Raw genomic sequence first — 26,055 nt, 5'->3', positions numbered from 1 at the left:
AGATGATAGTGATGAAGAGATTGTTGAAGGGTTGAACGATAACGAGGATGAAAGGACGACTGCTATAACTGATGGTTTTGATGGTATTGATGTCACTATACCACTTAGTGAGGGTCCAGCCATAGCAGGGTTGTTAACATATCCAAATAAGAAGAAGTGTGATGATGAAGAGTATGCTAGTGAAGAATTATTGAGCTCTGATCCTGATAACTCAGAAGACGAAAAAGGGCCAAGGTTTGAGAAGTTTAAAAAAGAGGAATTGAATAAGGATTATAAGTTTAAGTGGGGTATGGAGTTCAATTCCCTAGATGACTTTAGGGAAGCTATTCGTGAGTGGACTGTTTTGAATGGGAGGGAAATAACTTTTGTAAAAAATGAGGGGTATAGAGTGAGGGTTGAATGTAAGGCCAAGTGTGGTTTTTTAATGCTTTGTTCAAAGGTGGGCCATAAACACACATTTTCTATTAAGACTATAAAGGACACCCACACATGTGCTAGGGTTTTGGATAACAAAACTGCCAATTCAAAGTGGGTGGCCAAGGCTGTGGTCAAGAAAATGCAAACATCTGATAAAGTCCGGATCTGTGACATCATTCAAGACATGAGGCAAAACTATTCAGTTGGCATAACAGTGGCAAGGGCATGGAAAGCTAAGATGATTGCAAGACAAATCATAGAAGGAGATGCAGACAAATAATATGCTGATTTGTGGAGATATGCAGTTGAGTTGCATAGGGTGAATAATGGAAATATTGTGAAGATAACCACTAACAGACCAATACCATCCATCCAGCCCAGGTTTGGTTCTTTTTATTTTTGCTTTGATGGATGTAAAAAAGGATTTATTAATGGCTGCAGACCCTTCATTGGGGTTGATGGTTGTCATTTGAAGACCAAATATGGAGGACGACTCTTGATAGCTGTTGGTAGGGACCCCAATGACCAGTACTTTCCATTAGCCTTTGGACTTGTGGAAATAGAAACAAAAGAATCATGGAGGTGGTTTTTGCAGCTCTTAATGGAAGATGTTGGAAAAGATAATAGATATGTCTTTATTTCAGATCAACAAAAGGTAACCCATGTTATTTCTGTTTGATGCCATATATGTAACTGTCTTATCTTGTATGTTTTAGGGATTGATGCCATGTTATGTAACTGTCTTATCTTTTCTGTTTTAGGGATTGGTTGCAGTATTTGAAGAAATGTTTGAAAGAGTTGAGCATAGGCTATGCCTTAGGCATTTATATGCAAATTTTAAGAAGAAATTTGGTGGGGAGCACTCATAAGAGATTTAATGATGGGAGCAGCCAAGGCAACATATCATCAGGCATGGATGCAGAAGATGGATGATTTGAAGAAGGTAGAACCAAATGCTTGGACATGGCTAATGGGAATTCCTCCTAAATGTTGGTGTAAGCATGCATTTAGTTTTTTCCCTAGGTGTGATGTATTGATGAACAACATAGCTGAATCTTTTAATGCCACAATTCTAATTGCTAGAAATACACACAAAAATATAAGGAAATACACACGGCACAAGAAGTGCCTAGTCAGAAGTCTAAAAGAAAATCAAAACAATCAACACTAAAAAAAACATATAAAAGAGAAACCACAACCAGAACAACAAGAAGGAAGAAAAAAAATAAAGAGGAGAACTCCATGATGAAACATTAACCAAACAAGGTCAAGCTAGAGCTCAGACAATATAACCTCCAAAATAAAAAACTAGGTCCTCAAGAAGCAACAACAACCACGTAAAACCAAGAAGCCCGGCCAAAAATCTTGATCCTCTATTGAGTCAAACACAAGATAGGATTTTGAAGCCAATTCTTAAAGGAGAAAGAGTTCGTCTGAGATTTATGATGGAACTAGCTCCAAGCTAAAAAATACGTTTATCATCCAACTCTTTCGTATTTGTTGCCAGATCGATGAAAATCTTATCGTTATGAGCAGATCAAATAGTCCATACCACATATAGAAGCCTTCATGGAGTAGAAAGCTTCTCAAGTATTTCACATTTGCAGAGATGGTAGATTTTTTATTAATTATACTTTATCTTGACCAAATTCCTATGTCCCAACATTATACCTTCCTTAATAATGATATGTAGCTTATCCTAACTTAGCATCAAGTTTCTCTCTTCACACTTAGTTAACACCAAATTCCAAATTATCAAGACAATCCTAAAATAGAGAACTTATTCATAAAGACTTTCATTGATATTTTAATTAAATATAATAACAGTACCGCCTTGCATCTATTAAATGTGGCAAATCTGTTGCATAATTCAAATGACATTCTTCTAATAGAAAAATTACCATAAAGGCGTGAAAAATGTTTTCTAATGATATTGAGGGGCTACGACAATTTTACTGTGTCCATAGTATTCATTAAGAAAACACTAATACTTTTCCAGTTAATTTGTCTACCATTTGATCAATACAAGAAAATGGAAATTAGTTATAGACTTATTTAATTTTCCATTAACCATACAAATCTTCTACCCTGTTACAGCTCAAGTGGGGATAAATTCATTTCTTTTATTGATAGCTATTGATGGAAATTTGTCATTGCATGTGATTTTAATATAAATTGCATTTGTTTCAAGTGTTTTTTTATTTTAATTCATTTATGTTTTGTAGGTTTTAATAAAGATTTCGAAGAATTGTACAAAAAATAAAATCGTACCAAAATGATTTTAACCAGAAAAGTTATGTACTATTTTATCAAAGAAACTAGTCAGAGACCCGTGCTGTCGCCCGGGTGCATTATTTGTGGTGTAATATTTTTTGAAAAATACGAAAAAAAATATGAAGTAAAGAAGTTTGACCGGATTGCATATGTAAAATGAAAATTAACCATTTAAAAAAATTATTAATAAAATATTAATAGTATAAAAATTAGGTTCTAATGAGATTTAATAGCTAAGTTATAATGAGAAGTTTTAAATTGTGAAATGGAGAAAGAAACTTGTGACATGGGAGAAAGAAAAAATACTTGCTTGGAGCTGGATCGGTTGGATCGGTGGCGATCGCTTTGTATTGACAAAGTTGTTTTGATCTATTGATATATCCTTATTTAAAAAAAAGTAATAATTTGATAGTGACCCGTAAGATAAAAAGTTAATTGTTTGAATGACTATGTAGTATTATTCAATTTGATAAAATACATTTTTTATGATAATAAACAAAAAATATGATAAAAATATTGAATTATTACATTTTAAAATATTGATTATAAAATATTGTTCATGTGATTATATATATAAAATAATAGAGGCCATGAAACAAATAGACATGAAACAACAAATAGAAATTAAGGAACAAAATTGCACCCAAAAGTGATAATACATACAAACTACAGCTCTCCAAAGTAATAACACAATAAAAATGATAAGACACAAATTTCTTTCAAACATCCTGATATATCTACATTTTCCAAAATAAATAACTAACATAATCTTCATAACATTGTAAACCAAAAAATTATAGTGTCATATTCTGATGCACTTTGTAATAAAAAATTAGAATAGATGTATATATAGAGTTTTAGTCTACCTCTTCCTTTATAATTCAAGACAATGTAATGTCAGATATTTTTCTAAGTTGAATTACAGCCAATTGCAAAGAAATACTAAGACAAAGGCATCACATTTAGGTCATGGAATGTGGCTCGGCCTTAAACATACCATATTGAAAAATATATCTAGCACTTCTCTGAATTCTTGTTAAGTATTAGATTAAGTGAAGACAGTAGGAGTAAAATTATATTAAACCTATGTAACCTTAAATAAGGTTTTAAATTGTGTCTTGTTTCTAGATAACACCCCTTCACCCTTGCACAGTAAACATATATTTATACTATACCAGTTCATATATATATATATCTCTCTCGTCTACACAACAATGAACAGTTTTAGTGCATATTCTCCGACCTTGGTTGCAACGGAAACAGACTGGTGGACAACTGCAGCTTTTAGCATCAGTTGATGCCTTCCACAGCAGCCGTTGCTGAGAATGCCCAACAATTTCTTGCATCAAGTTTTATACTATCATCATCCCAGCTAGTCTTTAAACACAAATTTAAAAAATGTTAAAGCATGATCTTTCGCTCCTGAAATCGTCAGCAGATAAATATTAGAAGACTTCAAATATGTTTAGTTCTTAGGCAATCCATTAAGATAAAGAATAACTTTCTTTATAGATATAACTATGAGACTAATTTATCCTGTCAAATTCTAATTGCAAACACTGAAACATTTCATATAAAGATCTTATAGATTTAACGTTTGGTCGTGTTTGGAAGTGAATTCTATACCCTTGGACAACTAACTACATGAGGCTCAATTATAACTCTGCAACTAATTAAACTATTGAGGACCATGGTTAGTGTATGTACGTATATCCTAGTGTTACTATTACTATGGAGTTTTTTTAATGGCTACAATCTTCTACCGTTGAAATTTAACTATTGAGAATCATGATTAGTGTATGTACGTATATCTTAGTGTTATATATGAGAAAACACAACCCAATAGTTTGTCACTCACCTAACATTGAGAAGAATATCATAAAGCCAACAGAAACTTGAATGACTCTTTGACTTCCGACACAGTTGCTTCCTAGAAGTCATACATTCTCTTTGTCATGATATTAAAAGAATCAATTTCTGTCTCACACAAAAAATGAAAACTATGAATGAGAATAAGTTTAATATAGCACATACACTGAAACGATTGAACCAGTCAGTGTTCGGAAAAGGCCATTCAGCAAAATTCCAATTCCCTGCCAAGCGATACCACAACTTAGTACACGAGAAGGATGTGGTGTGGCACTCGCTAGACGCGAGGCTTCCTTGAATGCTCCAACTGACAAATTGCTCTAGTATTGGAAAATGTCTTGTCTAAAAGTTTTTCAAGTACTGCAAACAACATTTTATAATACATTAAAATCAGTTTCATTAAAAACATAATTAATAAAAACATAAACACAAAATTATATAAAAGCAAATATAGAAAAACACCTGATAAAATGCATAAGAAAACACTTTAATTAATACCATCTCTTACTTAATCGGAAATGATTTCAGATCCAGAACTGAGATTGTGTTAGCTTCAATACACACTCAGACAACTAATGAAATTTGAAGCATTGCCATTAAACTTAATGTATTGAAATAGATAATGTAGAGGTCATTGATCTTGGAGTAGATAAGGTAAACTAAACTCCAAAGATAGAGTAAATTGAACATTGAACACCCTCATAGATTTACTTTGTAATATAGAAATGTACATCAAACAAATATTGAAAGTAGTAGATTTAGAATCATTAACACGCCTTCTTAGAAATAATTTATTTTCCCCTGTTTTCTGCAGCCGTAAAGAATCACTTAAACTAAAATACATGATTAGCATGGGAATTCCAATTTCAACAAAAGTCTCCACCTAAAAAAGGACAGAACAACATAATGAACAACAATATATGAGACAAAAAATTTATATAGTAAAAGTCAGGTGGTTTCTATGTTTTACTAAACCACAAGAAAGCCTTTGTCAAATAAACCAAAACCAACTAATGTAATTACTGGAACCATTCCAAGTGGGCTGAAAAATATGCATTAAATGAAAAATGGCGTAGTTAATTTCATACTTGATAATAATACATATTTTTATATAATAATTTTCACTCTTTGACTTCAAAAGAAAGGTTTACCTAGAACAAATTGCATTACTTTGACTAAATCCCAAAATAATTTTTATACTTGGTGCTTTAATTCTACTCTTTGCAAAAGCAATAGAGAAAAGAAAACTTATTCAACTAAAGCTCAAAGGAAAACCATAATAATTAATCAGAGACAAGGAAAACTACGATGCGATAAAAGAACATTTATGTCCACATAAATCTATAACGAAAAATCATAAAAACCAAAAAGAAAAAGGGAAACGAAACCCAGGAGACAAGAAAAAGTATATTCACCTGTGAAAAGCTTGAAATCAGTTTTTCTACTTCTCCTCTGTGTAACCCAAAACACATCCTGCTTCTTATTCATGTACGACCCGGGATCAACAAAGTTCTTCACTCATGAAAGCGACTGTAGTATTAAGGAATGACACTTTAGGTAGAATGGTGGATGAAAGCGGCGGCATTATTAGGGTTTGTACAGACATTTAGGATTTGAGGAGAGAGAAGTGGGAATGAGAGAATTAATTGTGAAGAGAGAATGAATCGTGAAGAGGGAAGATAGAAGAAAGAGTGACACCTTGCAAAAGCATTCATTTTCATTGGACAGTAAAAAGTGATAGGGTTATTTTGTTAAATACTAAAATGTCCAAATTGTAGTGTTAAATTTTTTTAAGAGAAGGGTAGTTTAGGTAGAATGGTCAATCTCTTAGTAATTGTTTGTATGTTTGTATATGTTTGTATAGTAGAGTAGATAGTAGAGTAGATAGATAGAAGTAGATAGTACATAAGTAGATAGATAGTAGATAGTAGATAGAAGTAGATTATGATGACAAAGGAAGAAGAGGAATTGCATACAAGAAATGTAAAAAAAAGAAAGAAGAGAAATTGCAAGTTTTAGCAAAATCACGTCACACCAGACATGAGGAGGGGCGCTATATAGAGCATAAAAAGATTAATTAACTACTATAAATATCGTGACACTCAAGACACAAGGTGCTACAAATTTTTAAGATCACAAAGAAGACATGTCACCAATATCGCGAAATTACAGTATATAACTAAGGCAGAGCAGGGAGATTTTGCAAAAAAAATATTTTTTTTCTTCTATAAATTATCAAACATTTTTTGATTGTTAGGGTTCCAAACTTTATGAGAAAAGAGCCACATTTTGAAGCATTACAATATGGGAGAAGGCAAGGAATCCTAAAGGTTCCATCCCTCATTGTTTATAAGATGTAATTGATTTCTTTACATTAAATTAAATTTATCTTGAATCTCCTAAGGATGAGTGGCTAGTTATCTTAGATTAATTCACCTTAGATTAAATTTCCCTTATTAATGAGAACCATGTGACTCATTTAGATCTTCTCTCTGTAGTGATCTAATTCTTATAGCTATTTAGATAGTGTTTGAGAACTAACTATAGATATCGCTAATAGGAACTAAATATTATTGGGAGAATTTTTTAAATCACTAGGCCTAGGGTATATACAGGCGTGGCATAGCTATTTTATTATTGATCAAACCTTTGTCGCTTGCGACTTTGCCTAATACATATGAGTGTTGTGATTAGATGAGACAGGTTGGGTGACGATGCGTCGAACACAAATATTTTGTAAAATATCCATGATATAAGAATAATTATTATAGGTTTAGTAAGGCATTAACTAGATGAAAGGGTAAGTGATTCGTGGATTTATGTGCTTGCAGGTACAACTATCTGCAACTATTAGATGATCTTGGTGGTTTTAATTATAAGAACACCCAAGGTCAAACAGCTTTTGGTGAAGTCCTAAATGAACCTCTGATGATGGTGTATGATCAAAGAAGTTATCTTTAGCCTCATTAGAAAATTTAATTTCCAAATGAAGTGTTAAATCAATGTTGAATCAAGCGAGAGAACTTGAAGCTTCAAAGTTGTGAAAGAGAGGAAGTGTGAAAGTTTGTCTGGTCCTATGCTTAGTGCATGTCTGAGTGATCAACTTAATGTAATGGTATAAGAGTTACTCTCGAGATACTAAGGTAGTCACACATACACCTAAATATGTTTTGAAACCTCTTTTATTTGATAAAAACACCTGGAAACTTTTTTATACGCATCCTGAATTAATTATTTACTTGTTTAATCAATTATGAAGACTTTTTACACTTGTTAATCAATTAGTATATTAGGGTTAATTGATTAACTTATTTGTAACACCTCCAAATCGATTAAGAAATTATTTAATCAATTAAGGACGACGTAATTCAAAAACCTTCCATATTTTTTTTGTCTAATTGATTAACAACCATGGTTAATTGATTACAACATTAAAAATATTCATGGATAATTTTCTTTTAGAGCCAATTCTTCTCCTAAATAGATGGCTTCTTCTCATTCCATTTTACACCAGTTTTCAAAATTAAAACGATACTATCTCATTTACTACTCTCTTTTTATCTACTTTCTTAGTGCCAGAGAGTGAAAAATACTTGTGAGAGTTTGGTTGTACTGGCGATATGATGCATTTGTTCTTTTTCAATTGTGTGATTCTCTTGAGCAATATCTTTGTTTGGTTCATGAGAATAGCATGTGAAAATCTTTGTTTAATTCTTGAGATCACTCGGTTAAATTCTTTGATTAGTTAGTAAGCTTGTTAAAGCTCTGATTGGTTTGGGATCAACCTGTGTAAAATCTCTCATTTGTTGTAATAAGGTTTGTGGGCATATCCTTAAAAATTCAAGACTTATTATCAGTTGAATTCTCAAGAGGAAATTGTTGGAGATATGAGTAGGACAAGTGGTAGGCCGAACATGTATAGATCTATAGTGCCATCTCTCTAACTCTATCCCTTTATTTTTTGTCATTTATTTTTCTTTCCTCTCTAGTTAATTCTCCTTCTTCTTCTCCGCTGCTTTATCTCTTTGGAACTAATATAAACTGATTTTTAATAAAAAAAATTTAAATTATTTTCTATTTCTAAATATCACAATTCATCCTTCCTCTTGTGTCTGGAGTTACTTAGTCAATATGATTCAAAGTGGGTTTTAATCTTTTTCTATTAAGATAATAGGGGGACTAAAATTACAATTAAACCTAAAAAAAATAACAAAGATGTTAGAACATAATTTTAGATCTAATGGATCACCTCAAAGAACTTCACATGGATCACCTAAAGTCGACCCACCTTGACGTACTCTAATGGGTATCAACCGGCAATCCAATATAAAAAATTATATGCCTGTCGGTTTGATCAACTCAATTAGACAGAAGTGCTATGATAGATCCTTACTACCATCTGACAAGATTAAAAAAACATGTTCATTTTGCAACCCAGCAAGAATAAGAGTCTGTTTGGTAAGACAAAAAAAAGAGCTTTTAGCTTTTAGCTTTTAGCTTTTAGCTTTTAGCTTTTCAGCTCGTATTAATAAAAAAGCTCTGTTTGGTAACTCTATTTTAACTTTTAGCTTGTAGCTTTTTTACTAGCTTTTAGCTTTTTTTTCAAAAGCTAATTGAAGTAGCTTTTGAGCTTGTAGCTTTTAGCTTGTGAGTTTTTCTTCCATTAATACCCTTATTATTTTAACTAAAATATATTATTACCCTCATTAATTAAAATGCCATTAATGTCATTTTGTATCTATCAGCTAATGAAACAGCTAATTTACCAAACACTCACATTAGCTTATCAATTATCAGCTATCAGCTAAAAGCTACCAGTTCTTGTTAGTTTCTTGCTCTTGCTCATGTCACCAAGGTTTCTTTCATTCTCAACCGCCGCAACCGCACCGCAAGATCTTCTCCGTTCATCATGTGCACAAGCAAGATATCCAGCTCTCTGCGTCCAAACACTCTCCAACCAAGTCAGTCCCATGGCAAAGCCTTTAGACCTAGCTCAGGCCGCCGTTAAAGCCAGTCTCGCTCGCACTCTCACCCTTTCCGTTTATCTCAAGAACACTCTAAAGTCAGAGTTGTCATCAGTTGGGTCCAAAACCAACAATAGAAAGCGAGTTGCATTGAGTGACTGTGTTGCTCAAATTTCCGATTCCGTTCTTGAGTTAACCCGGACGTTGAACGAGTTAAGGAAGCTTCACATGGGAACGTTCGAGTGGCAAATGAGTAACGCTCAGACATGGGCTAGTACTGCTATAACAAACGGTAACGCGTGTATCAACGGTGTGAATAGATGTGATGCAGAAGAGAAGGCGAAGAAAGAGGTGAAACGTAGGGTTACGGAAGTATCCATGTTTACAAGTAATGCCCTCTACTTTATCAGTCGTCTCAGTGATAGCAGGAATCCAAAGGCTCGCTCCAATACCAATAACTGATGCATGATGAATCCACCGACCACCGCCGAGTTTTCTGGTTTTGTTTCCCATAGCGTTGACTATGTTGACATAACTTTTATTTCGCTTATGTTTTTGCTGTGTGCAAAAGACAAGATGTAAATCTATGTTTTGATTTTGTATGCTGTTTTTAATATGTTGGCTTAGATGTGTTTAGATTAGTCAATGGAAATTTAATGACGTAAACATTCTCATGCACTTTAATTTTAATTACTCATACTTAAATTTTAAATGCAAAGTGTATAACAAAGTAAGAATGGACAAAATTTTATATAGTATAACACCTAAGAACATTTAAGAGGTAGTACGACAGTTATAAAATTCTTCAAAAACTGCACCTCAAAATTAAAAACAACACCTAATACACACACAAAAATACAAGAACGATAAACCAGAAAATAATAATAAAAATGGGATTAGAGAGTATGAGGCCAATGCCCCTGCACCTAAAAAAAGATGATAGTTCTTAGCCGGCTCAAAAAAGAACCAGAAAAAATCTCAAGTCTCAACCTGACTGCAACAACACTAATTCCACAAAATGGACACCACTAATCTATAATATAAGAAAAATTATTGTTCTGAAATTTACAAATTTATTCTTTCTTCTTTGGCTGCCACATCATTTATTTGAGGTAAATCTCATTTAATTGAACTAATTTCTAACCAAATCCTGGTTACAATATAAACACACTTTCCATTTTATCAATTGTGACTAACATTACTTTAGTTTTGTTTTATCTAATTGTTTCTTTTCATTTGAAAATAGACTGATATAAGACAAACTAGGACACAAAACTCACTTTATGCAATGTCAAGTGTTTTGCAGCAAATAATCAGCTTCAATGCAACTGCTCACCTCAATCCATTTGTCCCAATTACCAAAGAGTAACATTATTGTGTCCTTTAACTTTTTCTCTTGGGTTCCTTCAATATTTTTTAAGTTTATTTTCTCTAAAATTTCCCTCTTTACATTTATTTTGAATTCACTTTTCTCATCATTTTTTATGTAGAATTTCTTCATATTTCAATTTCTAATTTGTTCATATTTTAATTTCACATTTGAATTTTAGTTGATTCTTCAATAACTATACATTTTGAGTATTATTGGGGCATGATGTATATGACACACTGATAGATGTCGAAGAACATAGGGTGACCACTCTGGATGCAATACTTAGGCAGAAGGAACACGTGGTAAAGGCGTATAATAAAAGAGTGAACATGAAGGCGTTCGTCCTTAGGGATTTAGTGTGGAATGTAATTCTTCCAATGGATAGGAAAGATAGAATCCTTGGGAAATGGTCGCAAAATTGGGAAGGACAATTTCAAGCAATTCAGACATTCTTAAATAATGCCTATGAAATTGAAAAACTTACACCTGAAAGTCAAACGTTGTGAATAAATGGTAAATATCTAAATAGTTATAAGCCTATGTTGTAAGAAATGACAATCAAGGAAAAGTAATTCGACAAATGCATAATAAAAACGTTTTTTAATAATTTTATTTAAAATATAAACGTTTTTTAATAATTTTATTTAAATGTTTTTTTAATAATTTTTTTTAATTAACGTTTTTTTAATAATTTTATTTAGTTTTTTAATTAACTTTATTTATTTATTTATTTTATTCATTTATTTATTATTAATATTTATATATTACTTTATTTATTTATTTTATTTATTTATTTATTTATTTATTTTATTTATTATTAATAATAGTTATGTATTAATTATTTATTATTAATATTATTAATATTTATTTATTACTTAATTAATTAATTAAGTAATTAATTAATTTATTTATATATATTACGTAAATAAATAAATAAATAAATAATACATAATTAAAAGAACTGTAATAATTTTCAATAATATTTAAATTAAAAAAACTGTAATAATTTTTTAAATATCTTATAATTATATAATTATATAAATGTATCTTAAATATTTTAACGTTTTTATTTATAATTATATAATTATTAAATAATACATTTATGTATTATAAAAAAACGTTAATTAAAAAAATTATTAAAAAAACATTTAAATAATTTTATTTAAATGTTTTATTTAATAAATGTTTTTAAAATACATTTAAATATTTTATTAAAAAAAACGTTATAAAACTATACATTTATATAATTATATAATTATAAAATACATTTAAAAATGTTATAAAATAATGCATTTTATAAAAAAAAGTTATAAAATAATACATTTATATTAAAAAATACATTTAAAATACATTTATATAATTATAAAAAAAACATTAATTAAAATACATTTAAATAATTTTTAAAAAAAAGTTAATTAAAATACATTTAAATATTTTATAATTATATAATTATTTAAAATTATTTTGGAATACAACTAAAATATTAGTAATTAAAATACATTTATATATTATTTAAAAAGCTTGCAGCAATGTATTTTATAATTGTATTTTATAATTATATGTATAGTAATCAACAAGATATTTAAATGTATTAAAATATATTTTATAATTGTATTCAGCAATGTATTTAATTATTGTATTCAGCCATGTATTTTATAATTATATTTTATAATATATAGAACTCCATTACAATTTTAAGCAACTAAACATGCATGGTTTGGTGGTAAGCTTGCAGCAATCTAGCCTTGGTGACCTGGGTTCGAATCTCAGGTTTTGCAACTTATTAATTTGCAATTTTTCAAGCTTTCCAAATGCAGCAGCCATGGGGGTGTCTGAAAACAGAATCTTGTTTTCTAAGGGGCGAAGGCTAAAATTTTTTTTAATAAGGGGGAAAACTGAATCGTTCGAATCTCAGGTTTTGCAACTTATTAATTTGCAATTTTTCAAGCTTTCCAAATGCAGCAGCCATGGGGGTGTCTGAAAACAGAATCTTGTTTTCTAAGGGGCGAAGGCTAAAATTTTTTTTAATAAGGGGGAAAACTGAATCTCGCTACTTTGGCAAGGGGTAAAATGTATTTAACCCTAATAAAAAAGGCCATTTAGGACCTGATTGTCAAAGATTTACAAATGAAAAAAACTTAACAACAATACAAAATCTCAGGTTTTGCAACTTATTAATTCGCAATTTTTCAAGCTTTCCAAATGCAGCAGCCATGGGGGTGTCTGAAAACAGAATCTTGTTTTCTAAGGGGCGAAGGCTAAATTTTTTTTTAATAAGGGGGAAAACTGAATCTCGCTACTTTGGCAGGGGGTAAAATGTATTTAACCCTAATAAAAAAGGCCATTTAGGACCTGATTGTCAAAGATTTACAAATGAAAAAAACTTAACAACAATACAAAAAGAAAAAGAACAGAAGCATAAACCCTTAAAAGGCATTGAGTCTTTAAGGCGAACATAGTGATCTGCATCAGCTTTTCAGGCGTGCATCAGCCAAAGAGATGGAGAAATCAAGTTCATTCAACTCATTGTCCAGTGCAGTGACACGCCCAAAATGAGTGACCCCTACCAAGGCATCAGCATTTAGTGCTTTTTCTGCATCATCAAAACCAGCAGCCTGCAAAGTTTCAGCCTCAGTGATCCTAGCCTCCAAATCTTCAATTTGTTTGTTCAGTACCTCGAACTGTCGCCTCCAAGCAGCAACGTTGATAATCCTACTCTGAAACTCTGACTTTTCTTTGTCAAGAGCCTTCTGCAGCTTTTCCACATTGTCCAAAGAATTGTTCACCAGGGCCAACTCTTTTGTTTGAGATGTTTCCTTGGGAGCACGCTGGGCCTGAAGGTCTATCTTTAGCCTCAAACGCGCCAAGAGTTTATCTAGAAAAGTAAAAGATTCCATCATAAAAGAAACTATAGCAGGAGAAACAGAGCAAACATCAACCTTCTTTAGCAAGCCTCTGATATGGGAGCCTTCTTCGGGATGACACTACAAATGTTCGACCAGGTGGGTCCCAAATAAAGCAGTTTTGATGCGACTGAGGATTTCTTCCTGAGTCTCAAGGGTGGAAGCACTCCCAGAAGTAGTAGAAGAACTAGAGTCAGCCCCATTCGAACGACTTCTAGCACTCATCAGCATCTTCAAGTATTCAAGAGGTTTATTTTGTTTCAATTCAGTAAGTTGCTGAGGAGACATGGCACCAGTCAGTGTGGCGGTAGCGAAAGGACCTGTTATGGTGCCAAACCAAGTCGACATAGGAGGAGGAACAGATTTTGGCATTGAAGTGGGTGTTGGACACTAAAACGTTGGCAACAGCTTTTGGAGGTGGCGTTGACATAGTGGCGTCAGCAAAGTTTTCCAAAGTGTTCTTGACAAACTAAAGTGCAGGTTATTGATTAGCAATAGCTTGGCTGCTAAAGTCGACCTCATTTTCCTGCGCGGCACAGTCATCCATAAAATCTGTGGTGGTAAGGTTGGTAGGAGTATAGTGAGGCTCCTTCCCGACAGAATATGAGTTTGTAGTCGAAGGATCATTGCCTAGAGACTTACAGTCTCTCTTAGTCTCAGAGGAGTGCCCAGAGGTCTGAGTCTCTGAGAGGATGATGAGAGGTGTCACTTAGGGAGCCTTAGAAGGATTTGGGAAATGGGCTTTAGATTTCTTCACCTTCACCACATTTTTCTTAGCCTCAGGAGGTGGATGTAAAAAAACAAGAGAGCTATAAGAAAAGTCAAATTAAATTTTACAGAAGAGGTTGTAAGAAGAAGAAATACCTGTCGGCCCCCCTCTGGGCTAGAATTGGCACACTCGAGCCCATGAGAGTTAGCAGGCACAGAGGTGGCCTCAGCCTGCGGCTTCAACAGTATCCTCTTAACAACCGCTTCTGATGCAGCATGCTTAGCAGAGAGTCGAAGGGGCCTCTTTGGCAGTCATTTTGGGTTTCTTCGTTTTCTTGGAAACAACATGGGAAGAAGATTTAGGCCCCTCAGCTGATTTCCCTTCGTTCCTCAAACCCTTACGCCTCTTTAAAAGGGGCTCAGAAGAAGGAATAGCATCATCTTCAGTAACCTGAAGAAAAAAACGACTTAGTAAAGTCAGAGGTCGGCAGGTTTAAGTATTAAGAAAAGGCAGCAAAGGGTTATGGTAAGAACCTCAATGGCTGGAAGGAAAGTGGTAGCATCACTGATGGCTTCCCTAAAGTATTTTCTGTGCTCGACTACTAAAGTTAAGATAAGATGAACCACAGAGTTAGGTGACAAAGAGAAAGGGAAAGAAAAGACTATAGAAAAGAAGTTTTTTACACACCTTAAGGAATAGGTGAATCCATACCTCGCTTGAAATGTTGTTTCATCGCAACAAAGGCTTCCTCTAGTTGATTTCTAAAGTGTTTGATGGAGACATACTTCTCGTGAGAAATGAAGACCCATCAGCCGTAGAACTCCTTGACCGTGTAAAACAAAGGGTCACACCCTAGGAGATTCATGCTAGGAGCATCAGTAGCAAATTGTGCTAAGTGTTCCGCATATTCTTCCTCAGTGAGGTTTGCAAACAACATGATCATTTTATTCTTGGACTTGTAGAAGCAGTAAGGCAACCGTTAACAAAGGCCAAATTGCCTTGCCACCAGATTGGGTTGGTAGCAAAGGAACTTTACTCCGTTTTCGTGAGAGGAAGTTAGAATGAAGAACGTGGAGTTCTAATGGGCCGAAAACCACCATGAAGTAGTTATATTTCTGTATTATAAACAAGAAACTTTGTACATAGTTTAAGGGTTCACAACTTACAAACGCCAACACGCTAACACTCAAAGTACCCGAGCAACAAGCGAAATGAGTCAAGCAAGGGCTATGTGTGTTTGAATCACCTACTTTTCTGCAAATTTTAATGTTATGTCATTTACATTCAAACTCTGTTGTTTTTTTATTTGCTCGTTGTTTAAACTTTGCACAATTACTTACAAAAAAACTCCAATTTTTTTTGAAATAACACTACTCAAAATTCTTATAAAAATACTTTGAAAGCACAAGTGTTGTCGTGAGATTCCCTAGTTGATCTCGCAAGTAACCTTTAAAAAGAGACTAACGTAATTTACCAATTCCAGAGGTAAACAAGAAATTAAAACTATCTTTGTAAATCAATAATTTCACTTCAACAAATTATGATACTCTTGCAATTTTATACCAACAAAATTACTTTGTTGTCGAGGATTATTAATCACTTCAACAAGTCAATATTAAGAAATAATATTTAATATTAACTATATTTATTTATTCTTGTTTTATTTTTTATTTGTTGTCCATTTCCATTTTTATTTTATATGGTACTACTGAAGATATATGCTTGTTTAGTTTATGCACAGAGTCGGCCCTGAGCAACCAACTCTACAACACAGTTCCCCAAATTTTAGAGCGTCTCAAATTTTTGAAAAATTCAATTTTTTTGCATTAATGTTAATAAATATATAAATTGATATAAAAAAATTTAATAAATCTAAAAAATGTTATAATAAAAGTTTAATACAGTAAAAAAAATGAGATTGATCAAAGTTTAAATAATTATAATTAAATTTGTTTTATTAATACATAATTATATTTTTTATATATGTGTCATTTGTATTTATTATAATTATATATTTTTTTAAATTTAGGCTTATTTTTTAAATTATAAGGGTCTTCTGATTGGGCCAGCCCTATTTATGTATGGTGGAGGTTCAAAGATTTACAATTCTATTTATAAATAGAAACGATTGTCAAGGTCATTCAAAAAGTTTTTGTTTAGATAAACAATAAAAGGAAATAAAAAGGGAAATTTCTTTACCCACCTCCCTACTTTCTTTGTCACCTCCGGTGAAAAATCCAAAATACCCCTAACTTCGGAAATGCATTTCCGAAATGTTTTTTTTTCAAAATTTGTTTTATTTCGGAAATGCACTTCCAAAAACACGAAAAAAAGATGTTTTCGGAGATGCATTTCCGAAAACACCCTTTTTGGGTTTTCGGAAATGCATTTCCAAAAACACCCCTTTTTGGAAGAGGGGTGTATTTGGAGATGCATATCCGAAATATTCATAGACCAAATTGGTCTTGGAATGTTTCGGATATACACTTCCGAAAGAATTCAATAATTATTAAAAAATTAAAATCAAAATCAAGGTGAATCAATACAATTAATAGGTATAAAATCAAAGTGAATCAATAAAATGAAGGTGAATCAATAAAATCAAAGTGAATCAAAATTTCCTAAACAATTTTAAAGTTAAAAATTATTTTACTAACTTATATAAATCAAAAATATTTTAATTTCATAAGTAAATTTTGAATTATATATAATTAAATATAAAATTTATTCATTAAATAAAATTAAGACAAAATCTTTTTTTAATTTTTTAAACTAAGTAAAAAATTATAACTCATTTTTAATTATGAATCAGAATAGAAATATATAATAATTATTATTAATTTTGAAAGTGAAATATATAAATATATAACAATTATTATAAATTAAAACACTCATTTTTTTAATTTTTATAATTATTATATAAATATATAAATATATTTATAATTAATATATAATAATTATTATATAAATATATAATAATTTTTATAAATATATAATAATTATTATTATGTAAATATATAAATTAAAACACTCATTTTTTAAATTTTTTTTGTAAATATATAAATAAAAAATTATAACTCATTTTGTAGGTGAAATTATTTTAATTTTTTTAATTAAAATTATTTTAAATTTTAAAATATAAATCAGAATAGAAATATATAATAATTATTATTCATAAGTCATAAATTATATCAAAATATATAATTATTATTCATTACTCATAAATTATATCGAATTTATGATATGTGAATTAATTAATATCCTAAAATTTTTAATTTTTGGGATTTTAAAATTTTTTTTTCGGAGATATATCTGCAAATTAATCAAAATTTCAATTTTTGAAATTTTTTTGGAAGTGCATTTTCGAAATAGGGTAAAATGGGATTTTCGCTGGGGTGACCCCATAGATAGGTGGGTAAAGAAAAGACCATAAAAAAGATGTTAGAACATAACTTTAGATCTAATAGATAGCCTCAAAGAACTTCACATGGATCACCTAAACTCGACCCACCTTGACGTACTCTAATGGGTTTCAACCGGCAATCCAATGCTTGTTAGACATAAAAAATTATATGCTTGTCGGTTTGGGAGATACTCATTTAGACAGAAGTGCTATGATAGATCCTTACTACCATCTGATAAGGTTTAAAAAGACATGTTCATTTTGCAATCCAACAAGAATAACTGAAAACCACTAGAGGCTCGGATTGTATGCATTAATTCTCTTAAAAAGAGTATAACGATAAATAGTCACCGTCATAGCTTAACAACTTTAAAAGCAAATGTGTCAGAATTAATGTTAAAGTAAGAAGACTATATACCATTTCTGGAGACAGTTCATAGTTTTCTTTACTTGTTTATGATACCAACAACTAGTACTACATTAATCAATAATATTGTGAGAACGTGGAAGGTGGCTAAAATATCACCATTAATTTGACGTAGAGATCTTGATACATAACACTTCAAACCAAAGGCAGCAACATGATTGTCCTATAAATAAAACCCACCTCAAACCTAACATTAACATAACACACTATTACTCTTCAAACAAAAAATGAAAATACATATCTCCAATACAGTTCTTGTTAATTTCTTGCTCTTGTTCATTTCTCCTCAGTTTCTTTCATTCTCAACCGCCGCAACCGCACCGCAAGATCTTCTCCGTTCATCATGTGCACAAGCAAGATACCCAGCTCTCTGCGTCCAAACACTCTCCAACCAAGTCAGTCCCACAGCCAAGCCCTTAGACCTGGCTCAGGCCGCCGTTAAAGCCAGCATCGCTCGTACTCTCACCCTTTCCCTTTACCTCAAGAACACTCTAAAGTCAGATCTGGCAGTTGTGTCCAAAACCAAGAACAACCGAAAGAGAGTTGCATTGAGTGACTGTGTTGCTCAGGCTTCCGATTCCGTTATTGAGTTAAACCGGGCGTTGAACGAGTTACGGAAGCTTCGCATGGGAACGTTCGAGTGGCAAATGAGTAACGTTCAGACATGGGCTAGTACTGCTATAACAAACGGTAACGCGTGTATCAACGGTGTGAATAGATGTGATGCAGAAGTGAAGGTGAAGAAAGAGGTGAAACGTAGGGTTACGGAAGTATCCATGTTTACAAGTAACGCTCTCTACTTTATCAATCGTCTCAGTGATAGCAGGAATCCAAAGGCTCGCTCCAATACCAATAACTGATGCATCCACCGACCACCGTCGAGTTTTCTGGTTTTGTTTCCCATAGCGTTGACTATGTTGTAGACATAACTTAATTTGCATGAAAACCACTACTTGATAGAATTGTAAAGTACGTATGCTTTTGTTTTTGCAGTGTGTAAAAGACAAGATGTAAATCTATGCTTTTGTATGCTGTTTTTAATATGTTGGCTTAGCTGTGTTTAAATTTAAGTCAATGGAAGTTTAATGATGTAAGGATTTTCATGAACTGTACTCGTATTTGAATTTTGAATGCAAAATGTATATACCAATAGAAAATTCTACAGTAACACCAAATACGCTCACATATGTACAAGATCGAAAAACCAGAAAATAATAACAAAAATGGCCAACATAAGTAAATTCTAAAGGATAGATTCTTTCCGCCAGTCATTGTAGAAACAAAAGTAACCATACGACTTGCTAAAATACCACTTCCAAGAAATGCATTGATTGACCAATTCTTTAATATTTACCAAATTCCTTAAAAAAAATAGAATTATTTAGAGATATACATCAAACCAAAGCATGTCAAATCATAGTTAAATCAGAGCTAGTACTCTAACTAATCCCTAGAATCACTAGATAAAACAAAAAGTTGGCTAAACAACCTGAAAATTTTATACCACAACCTCACAGGAGATTGTTGGGGACAGAGCAATTTCAAAGACGAATCCAAAAATCCTATGCTAAAAACACAAGAGATACAGTGGGGGTCAAGGAAAATAGTAACGTTGCTAGAAAAAAACTAGTAAGTATGCCCTTTACCTAGGGGTCAAAGAGGGAACATTTTAACCTTTACGAGAGACAATACTTGTCCACCTAAAATTAAGATGATTGGTATATGGGTTCTCTCAATTATAAAGTGTATATTCATTTATTTTTTAATTAATGTGAGACTTCTTCCTCACACTTTAATTTTCAACACTTTTTGATTAGTGTTGCCGCAACTATGCCCTTTATCTATAGAAATGACATTGGAGGTTAAATTTAGAAACTACTAGTATGTGGCGCAATATCCTTTTTTTCAGATATGGTCGACAGTTTTTCTTATCACTCGATGGAGGTAAGGTTGTCTACTTTTAAACCGATTTATCCATGGTAGAGAGGAGTCTCATTTCTTGGCTTTTATCTATTTACTCTCTCTGATTGGTTTGTGGAGAGTGTGTCTAAAAATGTGGGGTCAAGTCTCTTTTAGGATGATCCTTGGGTTTAAATAAACCCATTGAAAATCACATTTCCTAGCCTTTCTTGAGGCTAGTTTTAGTGAGGATACCTCTTCGGTTAGTGTTGCTACAGTTATGCCTCTTATTTTGGAGTAGTTTGCACCCGATAAGGTGGTGGCTTATTTTACTTCTAACAACTCTTTTAGAGTGTATTTGGATGAGGTAATTGAAAATGAGTTTAATTGCTATGCACTGTCAGTGTAAAACTTTTTACACTATCAATGCATCACAACCACTCAATTATATTACTTTTAAAAAAAATAAAATAAAAGTCAAACACTTCCAATAAATTAACGGTTGTGATTCACTGACGTTGTAAAACTTCTTTACACCGTCAGTGTATTCCAATTAAATTCATTGAAAATTTTAAAGGAATTTAAAATTCAAAGTAATTCAAATGATTCAATTGAAATTCAATCATTCTTAAATTTTTTGTTTGGATGGAGTATTAAAATAATTCATTGTTAAATTTTTGAGGTCATTTTTTATAAAATTTAAATTTTATGGACCAAATTAAAAAATTGAAAAGTAGTGACCAATTTGCAATTTTTAAAAATTTGAAGGACTAAATTGTAAATTTTAAAAATTATTAAGGACAAGTTTGCAATTTTTTGAAAATTTTTGGTATCAATTTTGTAATTTTGGAAAATATGAGGACCAATTTGTAAAATATGAAGAAATAATAGTAACAAACACATTTTATGGAGTATGAGAGGAATTTCAAATTCTTTGGTTTTTTGTGTCATTTCAAAATGGTTAAATTTAACTTAGATAAAATACTCCATAAATTTTCATTATTTTATCAATTCTTCATTTTTGTATCCAAACAAGAAATTTTGTGCAAATCATTTTAAATTTTCTCAAAACATTACAGTACCTCATTAAAATGTTTCATCCAAACACATTCTTAAGATACAATTCATGTGAAATTTAATGTTAAACCCAAATAGAACCTCTTGTGTTTTAGCCTAGGTTTTTTGGATTTGTCTTTTCATCTTTTTGTTACTTATGAGGTTATGGTTAGCACGGGTTATAAAATTTCAAGTGGCTTGGTTGATTTTTTGTTTTACCTAGTGAATTCTCTACGATGCTAGAGGTTTTTAAATCTCTAGCATTTAATCAAAATACTAGGTTTAACTAAGATTTACCATGTTGTGGTTTGATCCATCTAAAAATCTCTGAAATGATTATATTTGTTGGTATTGGTTTAAATATATTGATTAAATTTTATATTGATTAGATTTGTAAAAGAATAAAGAGTGTAAAGCTACATAAAAGGATTCATATTTTTCTTTATAAAATGCATCAGTAATATACTTTAATCTTATATTTGACTTTTTACTTTCACTTACATACTTTTGTATTAGATAATTGTAAAATGTAATTAAACATCTATTTTAAATGGTGTGGGTCTCCTAGGGTTTGGAACTCGTTGATGATACTAGATTGCAGACCTGTGCTTCGCACAGGTATATTAGAGATAAAACTACAATTTTTTAAATTATATAATTAATATTTAATTTTATTTGCATATAAAATTATTTTTTTTGACCATTTAGACTATGTTTTAAAAAAATTAGAATTTTCAAATTAAAAATATTAAAGGATATCCAAAAAATATATATATAAATTAAATAAAATAATAATAACATTATAATGTATTTCATAGATGACTTAATACATATGTGTTCAATTACAAAAAGAAAAAGATTAACACTATATATTTTTCGGAGAATTTTACAAATTTTAAGAAGTTACAGTATGAAAACAAATTATTTAAATACAATATAGTAAAGTAACTTGAATCTTTAGCCGATATCATAAATTAAATTTTATTTCAAACTTACATGATAAATAAGAAAATGAAATAGGAATTACAATACAAAATCAAAAAGTATATACCATATAAGAGCTAATATAAAATAAAAAATATATATGTGTATCATATAAGAGGGGTTAGGAGTAAGGTCAAAGGAGAAGAAGACCTATAACAAAATTGTATATTACAACTATGTAAAATCCATGCACCAATTATGTATTTATATATGTGATTATAATTATTAATAGGACAATAATAACTCGTATTAAAAATTATAACTCTTAATTTTAGTAATTAAAAACAGTTATTAAATTGTAACTCTTAATTTTAGTAATTAAAAACGGTTATTAACTAATATTTGTATTGAGTGATAAAATAGTTAAGAAATAGAAAAAAATAGTAAATTGTACAATAAAGCATAACAAATTTTATAATTGTTATAAATTGTTTTTAAATAATGATATTAAAATATAATACAGAGATTATATATATATATATATATATATATATATATATATATATATATATATATATATATATATATATATATATATATATATATATATATATATATATATATTTAACTTGATTAGTTGGACGTAAATATTTTAAGTTATATAAGTAATTGAAGAAAATATTGATGTATGTTCATGAATTTAAAATATAGTTCATATAAAAAAATATATTTGGAGATAATGTTTTTGTAAAATAATAAGTCATGGATGTTTTTGTAAAATAATAAGTCATGACTTTTATAATAATTGTATCATTACATTTTTAGGCACTACGTATCATGAATAACAGTATTAATGCTTTTTTTTAAACATATGTTCAGTATTGGTACAAATCAACATGTATATATTTCAATTGATTTTTATAAAAGAATATAGATCTGAGTTAAAATTTAAATAAAATAAAATTATACCATATGTTTTAAAATAACTTTACTAACATAACAAAGCATGATAGGTCAAATATATATTTTTCCTCATTTTTCTCAATGGAGACAAAAATAGAACCAATATCTCTTCATACAAATTTTAAATAGTTTAAACATACCTGATTTTTTATTTAATTTTATAATATTTTGACAATTAGTTGTCATAGTAAAAAATTGACATGGTTTTCTATAAGTAAAATCACTTGTTTTAAAATAGTGAATGATTGAAATGTATAAAGTTATTTGTAACATAAATGTACTATATTACACTTGGAACGATTAATAAGTTGGACGAATCTCAAACACCAAAGTATATAAAATTACCTGCGACGTAGAAGTTTTATGTTAAACTTGGAACAACATGTTCGAGATATGAGAAAACCAACAATTATGTATAACTAAGATCTCATTACGTATGGAAATTTTATTTTTCATGACTCTATAATTCATAAATCTAAAAATAAATAAAAAATCAAAAACTTACAATTTGGGTGATAGGAGGATCTCCTAAACTCCATAATCTACGATTTATTAGATGAAATAGTGCAATTAAAAGAATCTATTTGTTGAAAGAAGGTGGATATGACCATGAAAAATAATATCTTGATGATATTTTGTGTTATAAGTACGTTATTTATGTGTAAATGAATATTTCAAAGAAAATTGGAATGGGCAAGTGAAAGAGTTTCTGTTATAAATTGTAAAATATTTAGTGTAATAATTAAGAATGAAATTATAACGTTTCATGAATAAATTTCTGTTACAAAATTGAAATGTTAAAAAGAATGAATTTATGAGCATGCCTAGTGAAAAAGATTCTGTTACAATAACTAAAAAAATAATTTAAAATACTTATATTTTATTATATACAAATAGAATAAATAGATAATATTTTATAAGGATATTTTGTATCTTACTAAATATAAATAAGAATTTTTTTACAGGAACGCAATTTTTTCTAGCTAAGATTTTTAAAGGAAATAGAATATGAAAAAGTGAGAATTAAAGGAAAGTTATTTTTAAAAATTAAATTTTTGATAAACCACATATTAAATTATTAAGTCCTTATGCTTTAAAATCAAAAAATATTTTAACTATTCATTTCTAAATATTATATACAAATATTTATTTTATATATTTAGATATTATATTATTATTGTTAGTTAAATATTATATATTACATATTCATATAATTATTATTAATATTTGTGGCTGAATATTATATTATATTATTATTATGATTATTATATTTATTTATTTTTAATATAGGATTAAATTAGTAAATGTCAAAATTAGAATTTTTGTTTAGATTTACTATCAAGGTGACATGTGGCTAAAATTTGTTTAGAGATACTACCAAGGTGACATGTGGCTAGGGTTGCCATCATGACAACCTTGGATTTATATATAAGATAAGATATATATTCTTTATTTTCAATTCAAGTACGGGGAGTTAAAATTAAATCGCAAGAAAATCCTTAGAGCATTAAATTTCCATTGACTAATCTAAAGACAGCTAAGCCAACATGTTAAAAACAGCATACAATAACATAGATTTACATCTTGTCTTTTGCATACAGCAAAAACAAAAACTAAACAAAAGATTTTCATGCACATTAAGTTATGTCAACATAGTCAACACTATGGGAAACCAAACCAGAAACTTGACAATGGATACATCAGTTATTGGAATTGGAGTGAGGCTTTGGTTTCCTGCTATCACCAAGACGACTGATTAAATAGAGAGCGTTACTCGTAAACATGGATACTTCCGTAACCCTACGTTTCACCTCCACCTTCACCTTCTCTTCTGCATCACTCCTATTGACACCGTTAATACACGCGTTACCGTTGGATAAAGCAGTACTAGTCCATGTCTGAGCGTTACTCATTTGCCACTCGAACGTTCCCATGTGAAGCTTCCTTAACTCGTTCGACGTTCGGTTTAACTCAATAACGGAATCGGAAGCCTGAGCAACACAGTCACTCAATGCAACTCGCTTTCTGCTTTTGTTTTTTGACCCAACAGGCAGCTTTGAGTTTAGAGTGTTCTTGAAGTAAACGGAAAGGGTGAGAGTGCGAGTGAGACTGGCTTTAACGGCGGCCTGAGCCAGGTCTAAGGGCTTCGCTGTGGGAGTGACTTGGTTAGAGAGTGTTTGGAAGCAGAGAGCTGGGTATCTTGCTTGTGCACATGATGAACGGAGGAGATCTTGCGGTGTGGTTGCGGCGGTTGAGAGTGAAAGAAACTGAGGAGAAATGAACAAGAGCAAGAAATTAACAAGGACAGTAATGGAGATAGGTATTTTCATGTTTTTTTATTCTGTTATAAGAGGAGAGTGTTATGTTAGTGTTAGGGTTTGAGAGTTGGAGTGAGTAGAAGAAGTTGAGGTGGGTTTTATTTATAGGACAATCATGTTGCTTCCCTTGGTTTGAAGTGATATGTATGAAGATTTCTAAGTCAAATTAATGCTGATATTTTAGCCACCTTCCATGATCTCACAATATTATTGATTAATTAACATGTACTAATAATTAATTAACTAGTAGTACTACTAGTTGTTGGTATCATAAACAAGTAAAAAAAAACTATGAACTGTCTCTAGAAATGTGAGATATTCTTCTTTTTTTTTTCCAATATTAATTCTGGCATATGCATGTTTTTACATTTGTTAAGATATGTCGGTGACTTGAAGAGCTCGTCTGGTTAAGGTCTTTTTAAAAACGATTATTTATAATATTATATATACTAATGGATTTTAAAGAGGAGTGCTTTGTTGAATTAAATTTATATTTTAAAGATATGATAAAACAACAAAACACTTAATTTGAAAAAACAAATTAAAAACTGTGATCC

The 26,055-nt window shown here is 30.6% G+C and overlaps 2 protein-coding genes, 1 long non-coding RNA gene and 1 pseudogene across 3 annotated transcripts; 2 read left to right on the top strand and 2 right to left on the bottom strand.

Moving 5' to 3' along the window:
- Positions 1–3,884: 3,884 nt before the first annotated feature.
- LOC131601893 (uncharacterized) lies at positions 3,885–6,220 on the bottom strand. Its single transcript, XR_009283877.1, has 3 exons — positions 5,976–6,220; positions 4,550–4,920; positions 3,885–4,113 (listed from the first exon to the last, which is right to left on the bottom strand). It is a non-coding gene; the product is annotated as an uncharacterized LOC131601893 (long non-coding RNA).
- Positions 6,221–7,352: 1,132 nt separating this feature from the next.
- LOC131656543 (pectinesterase inhibitor 3-like) lies at positions 7,353–10,106 on the top strand (annotated as a pseudogene).
- An 8,425-nt stretch (positions 10,107–18,531) lies between these two features.
- Positions 18,532–19,428, top strand: LOC131601885 (pectinesterase inhibitor 3-like). The gene has a single exon (XM_058873816.1). The coding sequence runs from the start codon at positions 18,566–18,568 to the stop codon at positions 19,196–19,198; it is 633 nt and encodes a 210-aa protein (XP_058729799.1). The 5' UTR covers positions 18,532–18,565; the 3' UTR covers positions 19,199–19,428.
- A 5,152-nt stretch (positions 19,429–24,580) lies between these two features.
- On the bottom strand, positions 24,581–25,600 carry LOC131601881 (pectinesterase inhibitor 3-like). The gene has a single exon (XM_058873802.1). It carries the CDS (start codon positions 25,508–25,510, stop codon positions 24,881–24,883), a length of 630 nt encoding a protein of 209 aa, XP_058729785.1. The 5' UTR covers positions 25,511–25,600; the 3' UTR covers positions 24,581–24,880.
- Between the last annotated feature and the right edge of the window lie 455 nt (positions 25,601–26,055).

The sequence above is a fragment of the Vicia villosa genome, linkage group LG1, assembly GCF_029867415.1.
Source record: "Vicia villosa cultivar HV-30 ecotype Madison, WI linkage group LG1, Vvil1.0, whole genome shotgun sequence".
NCBI lineage: Eukaryota > Viridiplantae > Streptophyta > Magnoliopsida > Fabales > Fabaceae > Vicia > Vicia villosa.
This window is presented reverse-complemented; position numbering and strand designations above follow the sequence as displayed.

Excerpts from the sequence above, each read along its gene's own strand:
- LOC131601885 (XM_058873816.1), top strand. The coding sequence starts at position 18,566 with ATGAAAATACATATCTCCAATACAGTTCTTGTTAATTTCTTGCTCTTG.
- LOC131601881 (XM_058873802.1), bottom strand. The coding sequence starts at position 25,510 with ATGAAAATACCTATCTCCATTACTGTCCTTGTTAATTTCTTGCTCTTG.